Genomic DNA, 15,994 nt, shown 5'->3' on the forward strand with positions numbered 1-15,994 from the left:
AACAAACAGGCTGGCTTAACTAAAGCTTTCATGAAGTATTTAGTCCAAGGCAGATGGCTGGTATGGAAATGTTTACCTAAACTGGACACGTTACAAGCAGCTAAGAAATGGGTATTTTAAAACAGGAAGTCCCCAGCTGTGCTTCAAATGGCTGACTGGCTCTGAAAAAAACCTAAAAAAGGAGTAATGGCAATCAAAAAGTGACCAGCCCAATTTCACAGAAGACAAATATTTTATTATCAAAGGAGTTATATCAAAGTAAGAAACTGCAAAAGAGTAATAAACAACTACAAAAAATACTTATATTTATTCAAAATTAAATATGAGCACTTTATTAGTTAAATGCCAATATATTATTCTCTGAAAATATTCACACACTTTAAGTCATGTTTGCCTAACATCTTAAAATATGTTATATAAAATAATTGCATATGAGAAATCACAATCTGAAGTTCAAGAATTCTAGTTCCTCCTGCAGCTAACTCTGGGTTGATTAAATGCATGACTGCATTTAATTTAACAGTCATGCAGTGATGTTACCAGTCAACTGAACAACTTCCATTTAGGCATCTCCTTTTACTTCTTCCACAGGATTCAGTCTTGTCTGTGCTTCAGCTGGCAGAAACATGTTGCATCTCTCAAAAATCAGTTCCGTTCCTAAGTTTTTCGAAAAGCTAACTTTTCCCCTGCTTTTCCAAACCCAAATCAGTTTGCTGGCTCATCAGACCCACACTGAAAACTTCTGTGTCAGGAGAACATACCCAAGATGAGTTGCTTTGGTAAATTGTTACTTTTGGTCCTTGATGCATTTTGCATAGATATAAAGAAACCAGCTACTTTTTCATACTCTTTTCTTCACCTGCAGATTCCCAGATGTTTTTATAAATTCCAGTAGACACGTAAGTGGCTGCCTTCATGTGACGGTATTGTAAAGTTACTTGAAAAATCGGAAAATTCAAAGTGGTTTCTAGAGCACAAAGGTTGGACACAGACTTCTGCAGAGTTCTTTGTTTCAAATTCTGGTCTTCTATTTCCACTTCATGGACTTCAGCAGCTTGCTGTCATCTCCAGGAACAAGGTACAGTAGCCTTCCATCAGAATTCTGGTATAAAGTGTTCATATAAGCGAGCAAGGTTACTTGAAGAATGCATATAAAATGCAAAGATACCAAGTAATGCCACTTCAAAAGAGCAGGATTCACCTGGAATCACCTGGAAATTATTTTTTCAAATTTATTCCAGCAGGATCGAAGGCTAGATATATTTTCTTTCAGTTCACAAACATCTTGGTTACATTTCTTTTTGGACTGTTCACCTGTCTCTGTATCTTCTATGCTCAATACATCTAGGCAAACCTGAAACAGAAGAGATTGTATTGTTATCTGAGAGCTGCTTATTCTATTCCTGTAGCCATCTCTCAAAGCGAACCAATTGCCTTATATCTGAATACTGGAGAGACCCTACCCATGGGACTGTGGGAACGTGGCTTTAACTCAGAGCAAATAAGGTCACCTGAAACCAGTGTGTCCAACTGAGAACATGTACATCCTCTATCATAGATTAAAATTTATCCTCCACTGTCTGAAGGACTGAAAAAATAAAGCAAATTAAATTGTAAACCAAACTTTGACTATATGTGTTGAGACTAGTGGAAATAAACAGACCAGTTCCAGGGGCCAGACAAAACTATTGTGGTTCTTGTTCATATTCAGTGACTGCTCATAATTTTTTGCTAAATTACTTTAATTGGTCTTAAAATAAAAACAGGAATCCATAAAGTTAGACAGGAGTTGCAAGGGTGACACTGACTTCTGTGACTTACTTGACTGGGATGCCTTTAAAGTAAGGCAAATGTTGAATTCATCAGAAGTGACAAAGCCAAACATAGACCAACATAACTGAAGATCTCATCACAGATTATAAGTCTCTCCACTTCCAGGAGTAAAATAAAAAGTTAAATGAAGCCTTCAATCCATCTATTTAAGCATTATATCCTTTGATGCCTATGTGGAGATTTTTTGATGTTGGTTAATATTTTTGTGTTCAATAGGTATCACTGAGGCACACTTAAAAGAACACTCTTTCTTTACTACAGTAGTCTGTAGATCCCTGTGGTACATTTAATATAATGTAATTTAATAATGTAATTAATATACATTTAATGTAGCCTCAAAAAGAAGGTTCTGCCAAAGACTGAAAAACCAAATATTATCATAGCTAATTGTGTTGCGTTTGAGATATTGTGGTTAAAATAAAGACCAAAGAGATTATAGAAAAGAGATAATCTCACCCTCATCTTTTGTTGAAACAAAATTAAACATTACTCTTAGGGTCAGTGAGAAGTTGCAACTCTGACTCTAGAAGTTTAAACACCTTCTGTGCACGTCTGGTCCTTATCTTTGGAGAATTAACTCACTTATTTCACTACTGAACTAGAGCAGGTATCTTCACCATAGACCTCCAGATGATTGTCTTAGTCTTTGCACTGGGCTTAATGTCTATTTACAAAACAAATGTTATACAAAGCAAGCTTTCTCTGGCATAGAACATGTGCAAGATGTATCTTTTAGAGGTAGATGTGATAGTCTGTGTTGAAGAGCTCTGGAAAATAAGCCAAATAGTTAAACTTTTACTCACTAAAGGTTAGTACAACTCACCTTTGCTATTTTAGGTCTTCCACATTTACACTGCAGAACTTGTAATGTCCAACATGAGACAAATGCTGCTTTCCATCTAAAGGCTTTGCTGATTCTCTGCTTATTAAGGAATCTGAGCATGTTGCATGCCATGCTCTGTAGTGATTCTATTTCCTGTCAAGAGAGCAAGAAAAATATGTCCTGAAAAATTTGTGCACCATTAATTCTTTGCAATGTTGGTTTATCTTTAAAAAAACCACAAACTGCCCATCAATTACTATTGGTTTCTTCTGCTTTCATAGTGCAAATCTTTTTGCAATAAAGCACCTAACTGATCTGATTTACCTGGCATCTTTTCAAGATATTTAAAACAACAATTTCTAGTAGTATAATAGTAGCATAAGGATGTTAGGGAAAAAAATCACAGCTGTAATCAAATTAATTGATGCAGTTAGGAAAACAAATTACTTTTACAGCCAGTCCTTTTATCAAGTCATGATAAAATCTGTAGCAACAGCTGACAATTGTACTTTCTGGCATTTGAGATCTGCCCAAACTATTATTTTAAAGCTTTCATGTCTGAAGTGAAAAGCTTAGCTAGTATAATGTTCTGTAGGAAAATAAAAACAGAGATTGGGAAATTTTAATATTTACTTCCATTGTCAAAAAGAAAAGTGTCTGGTTTTGGATTAAAAATATAGAAGAATCTTCATAGTAGGAAACCTCCCCACACATATCTTGGATATGGAATTGCTTAATATTTAAATGTTTAAAACATCAGTTTAATTGACACATCATATAGTTCCAGATTCAAAACACAAACCATCCTGAATATTGTGATCTGACTTTTAAAACAAAATACTATCCTAGCACACTGTTTTATTCTGGACTGTACAAAGAACTCATTTGGGTTTGTATTCTCTAAATTCTGAAAAGTTAAATTTTACCTCAGTATCATTGCAGAAAAACACTTTGATATTTCTATATTTTTCATTCGTGCAGCACCTGTCAGGATTCTCTGCAGACATATTTACCTGTAAAATATCATGTATGTTTAGACATGGAAGTACTGTGCCCAGTACCCAGTCACTCTCACAGTAAAAAGCTCTTTCCTGATGTTCAGAAGGAGCCTCCTGTGTGTTGGTGTGTGCCCACTGCCCCTGGTCCCGTCACTGGCACTGCTGATAAGAGCCTGGCTCTGTACTCTTTGCCCTCTCACTTGAGATATTTCTACACATTGATGAAATCCCTCTGAGCCTTCTCTTCTCCAGGCTGAACAGTCCCAGCTCTCCCAGCCTTTCCTCATCAGAGACATGCTTCAGTCCCTTCAGCATCCTCATGGCTCTTTGCTGGACTCTCTCCAGTAGCTCCCTATTTCTCTCATAGTGGGGAGTCCAGAAATGGACACAAATCTGTTTAATTTAAGCCTTTATATTCTATTGAACTGCTTCATTCTTTGGAAATTTTGAAACATAAAGCAATGTTTAAATCTTACATTTGGATTGTAACATTGAATACATTGAATACAGTGTTTGTCAATGTTTGTCTCAATAAATACATGTCTCAGCTCTAAACAGATGGCAGCATTCACTTTGCATATGCAATAAGAGAAGATGGCCTAAGCAACTTCACATGGTCTTTTGCCTGACTGTAATATTTTATCAATAGTTTATCCTCTCTTGTAGTTTTTTCTTCCACTTTTACGCTTGTCATCAAGATGACAACGGAAGCCAACTCAACAGAAGCTTTGTCTTCTTCAGCCTGTGTCCAGACATTCCAGTTAAGTCAAAGGGTTTTAAAAAAGGCAGCTCACGACACTATTTTTAGATCTCTTCACTTAGCCATGCATATGAGCACATTAGACAGTTAATTCTTAAAGTTTTTCTGCAGAAATTGCCTGTATTTCAGAAGTTCACCCAAGATAAACAGAACTTTATCCAGAAAGTGTTTTCAAAACCAAGAGTTTAGGAAGTCAAATATTCACTGACAAAGAAAAAAACCACAAAACAACAAAATCAAATTAAAAAACCCAAACCACCAACATCAGGAAGCTAATGCACATCTTTTCTTGTACTACAACAGATATTGTTGCAGTCACACAGCACCAAAATTTATCATTATATATATATATATATATATAAATTTATATATAATCACCCTAAAAACTATATATCTGTCACTTCATTTGCTGACTGCTATGAGATTTTCTCATCCTCTCTAGTTTCTTTACATCACCTTTACTGTAATGTAAAGTAACCACATCTGAAGGCAGTTTATTGGCTGTCTAAACCAACCTAAGGGAAATCCTGGCCTCAGAAAAGGCATTAGTGAATATTTAATTTCCATACAAAGATCTAGTCTATGACTCATTATCTGCTCTGTAGCAAACCCATAGCTGCTCCAAACATCTGGCTAAGGAACTGAAAGCTATTGACTTTGGCCCTGCAGTTGCAGCAAAGTGCCTACTGGGCAGTTGCTATCACCCACACTGCCCACATATTTTCTGTTAACTTATAGAGACAAGACACTGATTATACATAGAAGATGAATTTCTCTTAAATGGGGAAAAGTCAAGAGAAAAAAAATGCAGAAACTTGCACAATAGTTGCTTGTGTATGTCTTTGAGGAAGTAAAACCTTTAGAGCTCAGTACATTCCCATTAGTATTCATAAACATTAATTAATGAAGGTTTTATTTATGTATATATTTTGGTAACTCTTTTAGGGTTTTCATACATTCTTCTAAAAAAACTCTATGTCTTAAAAAATCTTAATAATATTCTAACTGCTCACCAAGAGAGGTTATTTTTGTTCTCTAGGGAATACTCATCTGTATCAGAAATAAGACAGCAAACTAAAGGGAATACTTATATTTTCTATTATGGAAATACTTATCCAATATTAATCGTTATTAATATTCTTCACAAGTTTGATGCCTCATTCAGGATAAAGTCATTTATCTGCAGAGAAATACCTTTCTTTCTTCATAATCTCAACAAACATAACATGATCAAAATGTTAAAAGATCATTCCCTGACCCTAAAGATATTTTGTTTCCAGATGTTGGTTGATGTGTCTTGGTAGAAAAAGGTTGGAAACTACTGCCATAATGCTCTGAAGGATGGTGGTAGTTCATAAGCCTGAAGAAATGCCTTCTTGGAAAAAGCCTGTATTTGTATTTCATGCAAATAGATCTTGATTTAAGACTGCAACAGAATGGGAAATTCTCATTTAGTGAAAATTTGTCAGAAAAATCACTTTTTTTTGTGGGAATGCCTCTGCTAATACAAATATGTTAAATGTTCCCCCATGGCAGTGTTCTTGACAGATGAATTTAATTTCTAATAATTCATGGGGAAGAATTGGAAGGTAAATTTTGGGCATGGATTGGTAAACTGTTAAGAAACTATTATGTAGAGCTGTAATAAATGTGGCTGATAGCCATAATTCATATGGCTATATGCTTATTAATTGTCTCCTGCATATAATCCATAATGCAGGAGATCTACACATGAAAATGTTAAATTCTTCTCTGCTGCCTAGAAATGATATTTTTTTGTTGGCTAAACAAGATATATTAAAAAGTACAAGGAAACCTATTAAGATACAAAGAAAATTTTACTGTCCTATGAATTTTGTACCTTCGTGCATTTGTATTTAATGGACAACATAAAACTTTGGTCAAGAACTCTAATTCATGGAACAAAGTACGGGTGTAATGCTTTCTTCTCTTGATAAAACATACAGATAGAAGTAGTCATGAAATTACTTTAGAAAAGAGTACTTTTTAATGAAATGTATGATGTATGGCCAAAAGGTACATGTGTCTAACTACACGATGCACAGGCACAAAAAACTGTATCACAGTATTTGTACATGCAAATAGGCACTGTCCACAGATTTCAGAGATTTTAAAGAGACTGAATTGTTGCACCCCCACAAATAAAACCACCATTCTAGCACAACGTGTGATTTTAAATTGGTCTTTTATCATGTTTTAACATTAGAGCTTTTATTATTAATTGTTAGCATATAAAAATAATCAACACTTTTTGGAAGCCTGAAACTATTACCTACCAGCTCATTGATGTCGTGGCTTAGTATATTTTCATACTTCACACGGATTTCAGTTTTATTTCCCATTGCACAGCTAGATGCATTCACTGGAGACAGAACAAGGAGCAGTGGCAGAACTGGTAAGGTAGATCTAAAAAAAGCTGGATTACAAGAACAGTTAAGTGCATATTAATGTCACAGACTGTGTGCTGTATTAACAAATGCATTCTGTAATCTGTTAAAATAGTTTAAAAGGGATCTTTGATCTAATGACTTGTGCCTTGCTAGAGGGAAGGATTCAGTGCCAGATTAAGACACTCTTTGAGTGTCTAAACTCCCTCATACCCAAAGATGTTTCAGCCAGTGTGGATAAGAGCCTACAACTATTGAGCTGACCAGCTACTTGGTGACTGATTGGGCTGAATTCACCTTCAAGGTTCACTCCAAGCACTGAATTTTATTGGACCATAACCACATCAGACATATGTAGAGGAGTGTTTCAATCATACATGTTTAGGCATGCAAGTGTCTTAACCTGCAGCTGAATCTCAACTGTCCAGTTTTCCTTTGATAACTTCTACAAATCCCCATGAGCACATCTCTGCAACAAAGGTGTGTTTAAACACATTTTCAAGCTGACCAAATGTACAAATCCACGCTACTGGCCACAACATGAGATAAATCAGCAACACAACCTTCTCTGCAAGTTTTTTGCAATCTTTTCAAGAAAATTTCACGGCCCATCACTTTGTTGGTCCCTTTAGTGGACCATCTTGCTTTGCTCAGACCCCTGGTGTTCTGTCCTCACATGGCACCCAGGAAAATATGAACTCTGTGAGGATGGGCAGAGAGAAAAGAAACATCAAAAGAGCCTGAAGGAATTGACAGGAAGCTGCAGGTGACTCACCTGGTACTGGGAATGAAGAAGACCAAGTACATGATAATATGTGATTTGGATTAATTGGTCTATATCTAGTCTGGCTAGGATAATGCTTAAATGGAAGGTTTTTGAGGAAAAAAAGCAAAGGTAGAAATTTATGTTGGTGGACAAGCAAAGATCACAGCAAATTCCTGGAGGAGTATGCAGTGTTTCTGCCCATCTCCACTACTGAGTAAGAACAACAACTGCATAGAGTTGCTGTGGGATAGCAGCCAGGAAAAGAAGAGGGGATGCCCTGGCTCCAGCTGCTGCTTTCCTTCCTCACTGGCAAGGATGGGCTATTAGGTACAACCAGTCCAGCACTCAAGAGATGAGCACCTCTGGACTTGGACATCACTAGTAAATCACAGCCTCAGAGAGGAATTTTGAACACCTAAGAAATCAATAAATCTTGACCATAATTTGTATTGACCCACCTAATTTCTGCGATGCAAGAACCACAGTCACACAAGACGCTCACTGCCATTCAAAGAAACACAGTCCCTTACAGCCCATCCCACCAACTCCCACCACAGCAGACCAAATCCTCAAAGAAGAATGCATGCTTTTCCTGGCTAGTGAAGCCTTCTCTTCCTGATACACTGCATGTGAACATGCTGTGATGTACATCTCTGTCCTAGAAAGAGGACTGGAAAAGTTTTACCTGGACAAGCTGAATCACAGAATTCTTGTGTCAAGCTGCCTGACAAATTTTAATGGGAAATTTGATGGGGTGGAAATCAGATTTTCTGACCTTTTCATATACTGATCTACCAAGGTCTGTTAATGTCTCAGAAAATCTAGCCTGATGAGCTAAGTGAATCTTAAATAGATCCTACATGTAATAAATTCAAAAACTCTGTAAGACTCTATTATGATCTTTAAGCTCCAAGTAGACACGCCTGACTTTAACAGAGCTTTATCTTTGTAAATCTCTATGCTAATTATATCTCTGTTGAATGATTTATTAGTTTGCAGGACTAAGATTTAGTATTTTCAAAGACACTTACAAAAAACATTCAAGAGCTCAATTATAGGGCAACATTTTTCCAATCTCCCATTGTACCTCTTGATTCCAGTGCAAAAAATGAACTGCAATGCTTGTTTGCAAATAGGGTAATACAAACAACTTGAATATGCTGCTTCAAAACCGTATTTCAAGGGAAGAAAATTACAATCCTCTGAATTGAAACAGTCTGAAATTGAAACTCCATCACTTTAAACTTGGTTTGTCCAGCAACAAGTGGAGATAAGAGGTGAAACACGCAAAGTCACTTTTATTTTGTCATTTTTACTTTCTCTGTATTGCACAGATTGCCAATCTTTTTTAAATGAGGAAATTACAGAATAAAAGCAGGTCACGTGTTGCACACTCATGAAGTCCCTTGAGCCACTGCAGGATGGTGATCAAATATTTTCAGACATTCCTATATGAGTCCTCTGGAAAAAATATTAGATAAGTGTCATAAAAAATTCTAGGAGACTACTGAAAATTTAAAGGGATATTCTTAAAGTTAGGTAACTTTGAAACAGAGGGAGTTTATGGAACTCCATATCGCTATCAATTCAAAAGAAAGAGAGCATGTATTACTGGTAATAACCCATCTTTCCAGTAAACTCCTAAGTCATATCTGGAAAGCCCCAGAAATTCTCCTAGGAAAGTCAGGAAGAGCTAGTATTCCAGTATTTCCACATATTTAACCCCCCCGCCCCGCCAAACCTCTTGGGTCTTTAGCGTTAAAAAACCCTCCTGTGCATGCAGCCCGAGGCACGTCCTTGGCGGGCGGCACCCAGCGGGACCCTTGCAGCAGCCCCGGTGTCCCACAACTCACCCCAATCTCGGAGGCCGCTCCCTCTGCCCCCTTTCCCGCTTTGCAGCCCGCAATTCCCTCGGGGAACGGATCACTGCCAGTTCTTTTCCCTCCGTCCCGCTGGACCCGTGCGGAGGGGCGGGCGGGCGAGCGCTCCCGCCCTGGGGCGAGGCACCCCGCACCTGCTCCGGGCGCACCGCGGGGCAGCAGGTGCCCACGGCATGCTGATGCCTACGGGAAGGCAGATGCCCACGGGAACGCTGATGCCCATGGGAAGGCAGATGCTCGCGGGAATGCTGATGCTCGCGGGAAGGCAGATGCCCACGGGCGGTGGGAGCAGCACGGGCCAGCGCGGAGCAATGCCCCCCTAGCTCCCCCGCCCCGCGCTGTCCCGCTACCTCTGCCATTCCCCAGCTGCCCTTTCCCGGCAGCAGGCGTGATGGGAACCCGACTCTTTTACTTTCATTCTACGGGAAAAAAGAGATAAAAAAGCGAAACTGGGAATTTCCCCAGCCGTCACCAGGGGTTTAAAAGGCACCGGGCAGCACCGCGCCGGCAGAGCCGGAGAGACGGCGGGGCCGGCGGCCGGGAGCCAGTGGAGCAGGTGAGGACCCAGCGCGGCCGGGGGTGCGGAGCAGGGCGGCGGAGCCCAGCCCAGCCGGGAGCAGGTGAAGCGGGGCGCCTTCTGCGGAGCGGAGCGGTGCGGGGCAGGGCGCGCTCCTTACCATGGAACATGGTCCGTGGGGAGGCTGTCGGGGAGCTGCGCCGACGGGTCCGCGCTCATGGTGGCGGCGCCGCCTCGCCCATGACGGCCGCAGCCCGCGGAGCGCCGCGCAGGGGCCGAGAGGGGCCGCGGCGGCGGGGCCGGGCTCAGCAGCCCCCCGCCGCCCGCCCGCCCGGGGGGACCGCGGCGCTGACCGAGGCGGCGGCGGGACGGCCGGGCTTTGCCTTTCCCATGGGGCTCCGCCGGCCGCGGTACTTTCACTTTCTGCTCCGCCGCGGCGGTGCTGCCCGCGGGCCGGCGGCGGGCGCGGCCCCCGGCACCGGCGGCATCCCCGCTCCGCCGCCGCGGGGTCCGGAGCGCCTCGGGCCGGGCGGAGCGGCGGCGGCGGGGTTACATAGAGCCCCGGCTACACGCCCAGTGCCGTGTGTGCGGCCGGGGAGGGAAGGATGGATCTTGGCACTACGCGTGGAAAGAGCCGCTCATCCGCGGGGAGGATATCCTTAAAAAAAAAAAAAAAAAAAAAAAAAAAAAAAAAAAAATCACTGCGTGTTGTGGAGTCGCTGTTTCAGAGGAGAGCGGCTTAGCTTGAAAGCTGATGCGCTGCCCTTTCGCTCCTTCAGCTGCCCTTGGATGGGTTGTGGAAGGCGGGACTGCCAAGAGCGCTCTCTCTCCGGTCAAGGGTTACCCCAGGCTGTTGGCATGGGCTCAGAAGCGAAAGGTGAATGGTTTCGCAGAGTTCTCGTTTACACCCTTTCCCCTCCCCACCCCCACCCTTCCCCTGCAAAATCATTTTGTGGAATCCAAAAGGACAAAGAAAGGATGGTGAATGGCTCAGGAGGGGGTTTCCAGCCTGGAAGATACCAAACTTCTAAAAGGAAAACCTGTAGAAGGATGTGTTTTGCTAGGTAAATTCAGAATGCAAAATTTTTCAAGTGCAATTCAAAAGGCTTGGAATAAAACAGAATAAGAAATATCTTAGTAGTGTCCCCTTCACATGTCCTGCCCAGAGACTTTCTGATTTTAAGTTCTACGTCACTTTTCCTGCTCTGCACGAGAACAGAGAGCTGACTCCATAACCCCTCTTTCCTCTCACAAGAGTGCTTTTCCAAGGGGAGACAGATACTGAGGTGTGAATATCAAGGAGAAAATATGTGAAATGCTCAGGATAGTTTCCTCCCATTCTCTTGAAATGAAATTGTACTGCTTCCTTCTTGTGTGAAGAGGTCCCTAGTCTCCTTTATTGTCTGTGAATTAGACTCTGCTTTAGATTTGCTATACATTTCTCATTTATTTTTCTTTGAAAAATAATTTAATCAGAAGTATTCTGAAGTGATCAGTTTTCAACCCCTTCAGCTTTGAGCTGCTTGATTTTATTAATGATTACCCATGACTATGCTTTGGGCAAATAATAGGGATCAATATCAAGACAGTTCCACACAAGGAGCACCTGTGCTTGCTTTTTCCTTAAGTGAGTGGCAGCTTGGATGTGATGTATTGTTCAGTTCTTGAATGTGAACAACGATTTTGCCTCATTAATGGCTAAATTATCTAGTTCTTATTGTGCCTTATGTTGTCACTTTTTTGCTTATTTTCATTTACTGTTTTCTTTTTGCTCTTCTGTCGAATATTTTCTGAAAACATCTTTGTGCATTTCAGTTTGCGGGCATGTGCAGCTCTGAGAATGCCACAGGACTCTTCTTTTGGGGGATTAATACCTGGTGTAATGCAAGCAAATTTTTGACTATCTCTTCTACAGTGTGGTACTTGAAGACTTGCACTTTCAATAGTCAAATGTTTTGAAAAATACGCACTATGAAGCTGCAGTCTGGCAAAACTATCACCAAGACCAAATTTCCTTCTAAGAAACTTTCCTTCTAGTAGTTATTCCAATTTCTTACATTAGTACATGTGTGTTCACAAAATGAGATAGTATATGCAGATTGTCAGGGTGCAAAATATAAAGGAAAAACTTTTTTAGCTGCTTTGTTAATGTTAGTTTTATGGCTGAAACATCAGGAAGACTGATAATTAGTTCAATTTAATTTTTTAATTTAAATAATGTAATTGATGGAAGAAGTCAGCATAGTAGCTTAATGCATTAATGTAAACATGACTGAAAGATGATGCTGAAGTCTTGTAATAAGAATTTTGCTCTTTCCTCCAATTTTGCTCTTTCCTTCAGTAGCGGCAGGACTTTATTTTATTTTATTTTTAAGATAAAAAGTCTGGTAACGCATAGGAAACTTTTTCTTCAGTCAAAGTGACAAATAGATGTTGTGATCTGTGCTATGCCCCATATCACGTGTTTAGATGCCAATCAATCCCTCTTATGTGACCTAACCCTGGACCATGGCATAAACTTTAGATGAAGATATTATTTGATATATTTGTATGTAGAAGGTGCTTAAATATTCCAACTTTGTCTGCTTTTAAAAATATCTTGAATCACTATATGAATTTTATTTTCCAAGTGTTTCTTTTCATGATTTAGCAATATTTTGGGTTTTTTTCCTGAAAAGGCTACCTGCCAGAAGATCAAATTCAAGTGTTCAGAAGTGTACTGTATTTTTTAAAGGAAAAAACAAACACCAGCCAGTTGAAAAATTAAAAGATGGAATTTAAAATCTATTATGTGAATATCATCTTCACAAGCTGTTTTAATCAAGAAATCATTAAAAGAGTCCTGAACATGTAAAAGCCTATCCCAGCTGAGTTTTACCTTGTTTAAATGACTGGTATCACTTTGCCTGTTTTGAAAAATACAGTTGATGCTGAGCTGTAATAGACACCTCTCCCTCTGGAGTGGAATTGAGCTGCAGCTTGTCTGGGGCATTTGTAGCAGAATAAAACTGAAATATTTCTGTAGAATTTCCGAGACATTAGGTGTCCCACTTCATTTTCATGCCTTGAGAATTTACAGCTGACTGATTTAATAGGAGATATATTAGCCTTATTATGTAGATAATTGGACTAAGATTCCAAATAAGCAATCTCTGGAAAGATGTAGTCCAATGCAGGGCATTGCTGCAAATGTGTGTAGTTTTCTCTTTCGCATTATTTTTGACAAGAACTTTTTAAACCATAAAAGAGGGTACCACAAATTGTGTATCTAACAACTGAAAGGCACTGGTAATTTATAGCTATTCTTGTATGACCATATTTCACATTCAATACATATTCTGAGGACAATTTCTCTAAACGTGTTTAAATTTAGAGATCCAACTGTCACCTGACGTGGTCAAATTTATTCTTAGAAAAGCAGGTATTACATATTAACCTCCACCAGAATACTAATATTGCTACATGAGAACTACATGATTGCAAAGCATATCACTTCTTGTTAAGATTCCGTTCTCCAAAGACCAAATACTTCTGGGATTGTTGCTGTCTTTCTCCAGCTGTTGCTTGTCGACTTGAACAGCTCTTTTGATCATGACTTTAGATTTGACTTAAGCTACTTGAAAATTTACAGTACCATTAGTGAATTATTGTATTATTTAATAAAGTTTAAAAGTTATAAATATTTTTATGTCATTTTGGAATAAAATGTATGTGCACCAGTTGTCACAAACCAGTGGAACTCAGGAAAGTGTGACCACATTTATGCTCTTATTTTTAAGAACAAATATGTCTAATACTTAAATTTTTCTCAACTGACTGGGGGGGGGGTGGGGAAAAAAAAAGAAACATATTCCCCCCTACTCCTTCCACTAAATAAATCTGAACCCACAAGAGAATCCTTATTTAACTGGGATTCAGAGTCATGTTTATTGTGCACACAAAACTCTCACTGACACTCAGCTGTGGGAAGTTCTAATCTTCTGCTGTATTTAGGCAAAACCAAGGGACCTAATATTAACACTGCACTAGAACACCCACTTTTAAATAATTATTGTTGCTACTTTTTGTGTACAAATCTTTTGGTCTGATACTGTGGTGAGTGCTGAAAAAACCACAGGAACTGATTGATAAACTGTTTTTAACATGGAATTATATCTCATGTTCATTCAAGTGTAATGGATGCATCTCTTTTTCTTTGAGAATTTTCTTTTTAGAATTAAAAAAAGAACAAAAATATTTCTGGAAAACTATTAAGATTTGTTTAAGTGTGGGAAACTCAGAGGAATGTTTCATTATCAAGCTGCAGAATGGTAGTAGTTATTACTTTCTCTTCCTGTCTTGCTGTGCAGGAAGATGCCAATAAAGATTTTATCAAGAGCAATGTGCCAAATGAGGCTATTTTGAGAAGGCACCACCAGGAAGGGGAGGTCTCCCTGGAGCAGCAGTGTTGAGGAGATGGTGGCAATCAGGTTGGTGGCCCCAGAGCTGGGCATGGATCAGGCTTTGTCCCTGTTTCCATCAGGCCCCAGCAGTGTCTGGGTGTGCTGCTGGAGCCGGGGCCGTGCCTGGAACCCAGCAGGGACCGTGCCCCTGGCTCACAGCCCCTGCCCTCCTCACCCCGCCGAGCTCTCAGCTCAGGCTGGCTTGTTTCGGTGCCTCAATGAGCCTGAACATGGGAAAAATTAATATTTCAGCGGGAAAAATGATAAAATCCCGTTCCTGCTTTAGTGAGGCACAGAAGAAAGAAGGGGTTGGGTGTTGGTTTCTGTCAATGCATATTCTTTTACTTTTCCTACTTTAGCAAGTGCCTTTTTTAGGGAAGACAGGAGGTCTGGTAACAACAATAATCTTTGCACATATTAGCCCATATTGAAATAATGACAATTTCACTGCATTTCAGGGTCATGAAATTTCCTTTGGGTTTGGTGTTGTGTTCTGAAGAGTTTATTTTCCAAACTTATAATAAAATAGTTTTTATGATTTGAGTGAACCAATGTGTCTTAGTGGTCTTTCTTTTTACAATGTTATATATACAAGTGCAAAAAAGCATTTATTGAAATTTTTAATTTTCTCTTCTCCTCTCCTTCATTGCCCATTATTTGCTTTGAGAAAATGTGGTTAGTGAGTCGATTTCAGGAAAACTGTCCCTGAAATAGTACTCAATTTCTTCCATTTTTTCTCTTTTCCTTTTTTTTTATATATTTTTTTCTTTTAATGTGCTTTTATTTTTATTTTATTTTAAGAGAACTGAAAGTCTTCCTCCTGTTTTTAAAGGCAGACAGAAAATCACCCTGAAAAGTGACAACAACTTAATTAGATCCACTGTGGCAGGTAGTAAAACTAAATATCTACAATTTTTTAGAAGCCGAGGACTACCTGAGAAATGAGTGTCAGGTCTTAAATCTTGGAAATATAATACAGGGTGCTAAAGGTTATTTTATCTTTGCTTTGGTTTAATAAATGTCTGTGTTTGATTACAGTTCCAATGAAGGGTTTAGGGCTGTTCCTAAATTAATTAAAAGACATTTTTTTTCTCCATCTGAAAGAGGAGTGGGGGGGGATTTTAGTTTTTCTTTTTTTTTTCTTGTAAAATCTCTTCTCTGATTAAATGCTTAATTTAGGAAGAGATATTCTGTGTTCTGTGCTCTTCATACATAACATAAAGCTGACTCCTTTCTCACAGTGTGAAAACTTACTTAAATATGATGAATTCTCTGAACTTTAGGGCTTTTTGATTTTGATAATCATGCCTTTCCATCCTTCATATGGTTTTACTTGATCAACTTTTACTTGATTTAAGTTCATCCACTTAAAAAACCTTGTGAGCTGTACTCTTTACTATCAAGAGGCTGCATTTATTGCATGATGGTAAATGATCCTGAAAAGGAAGCCTCTATTTAAAACTAATCTTATTAAAAAAAAAAAAAAACCAAAAACAATATAAATGGTTTGAATACAATACAATGGTTTAAAATAGAGAACTCTTATTGTAAGTGTGGATTTTGTGGG

The 15,994-nt window shown here is 39.3% G+C and overlaps 1 protein-coding gene and 1 long non-coding RNA gene across 2 annotated transcripts; one reads left to right on the forward strand and one right to left on the reverse strand.

The window, feature by feature from the left end:
* Positions 1–215: 215 nt before the first annotated feature.
* Positions 216–10,274, reverse strand: IL7 (interleukin 7). Its single transcript, XM_015620045.2, has 5 exons — positions 10,146–10,274; positions 6,712–6,851; positions 3,583–3,669; positions 2,657–2,809; positions 216–1,354 (listed from the first exon to the last, which is right to left on the reverse strand). Exons 1-5 carry the CDS (start codon positions 10,153–10,155, stop codon positions 1,208–1,210), a joined length of 537 nt encoding a protein of 178 aa, XP_015475531.1. The 5' UTR covers positions 10,156–10,274; the 3' UTR covers positions 216–1,207.
* Positions 9,865–14,975, forward strand: LOC107200925. The gene is made up of 2 exons (XR_002001424.2): positions 9,865–10,024; positions 10,765–14,975. It is a non-coding gene; the product is annotated as an uncharacterized LOC107200925 (long non-coding RNA).
* The last annotated feature ends 1,019 nt before the right edge of the window (positions 14,976–15,994 follow it).

This window comes from Parus major, chromosome 2, assembly GCF_001522545.3.
Source record: "Parus major isolate Abel chromosome 2, Parus_major1.1, whole genome shotgun sequence".
In the NCBI taxonomy this organism is placed as follows: Eukaryota; Metazoa; Chordata; class Aves; order Passeriformes; family Paridae; genus Parus; species Parus major.

What these genes read in the sequence shown, in the direction of transcription:
- IL7 (XM_015620045.2), bottom strand. An exon ending in TTTTCTGCAATGATACTGAG is followed by an intron (nt 2,810 to 3,582) that starts GTAAAATTTAAC and finishes CTCTCTTGACAG; the next exon opens with GAAATAGAATCACTACAGAG. An exon ending in GAAGACCTAAAATAGCAAAG is followed by an intron (nt 1,355 to 2,656) that starts GTGAGTTGTACT and finishes CTTCTGTTTCAG; the next exon opens with GTTTGCCTAGATGTATTGAG.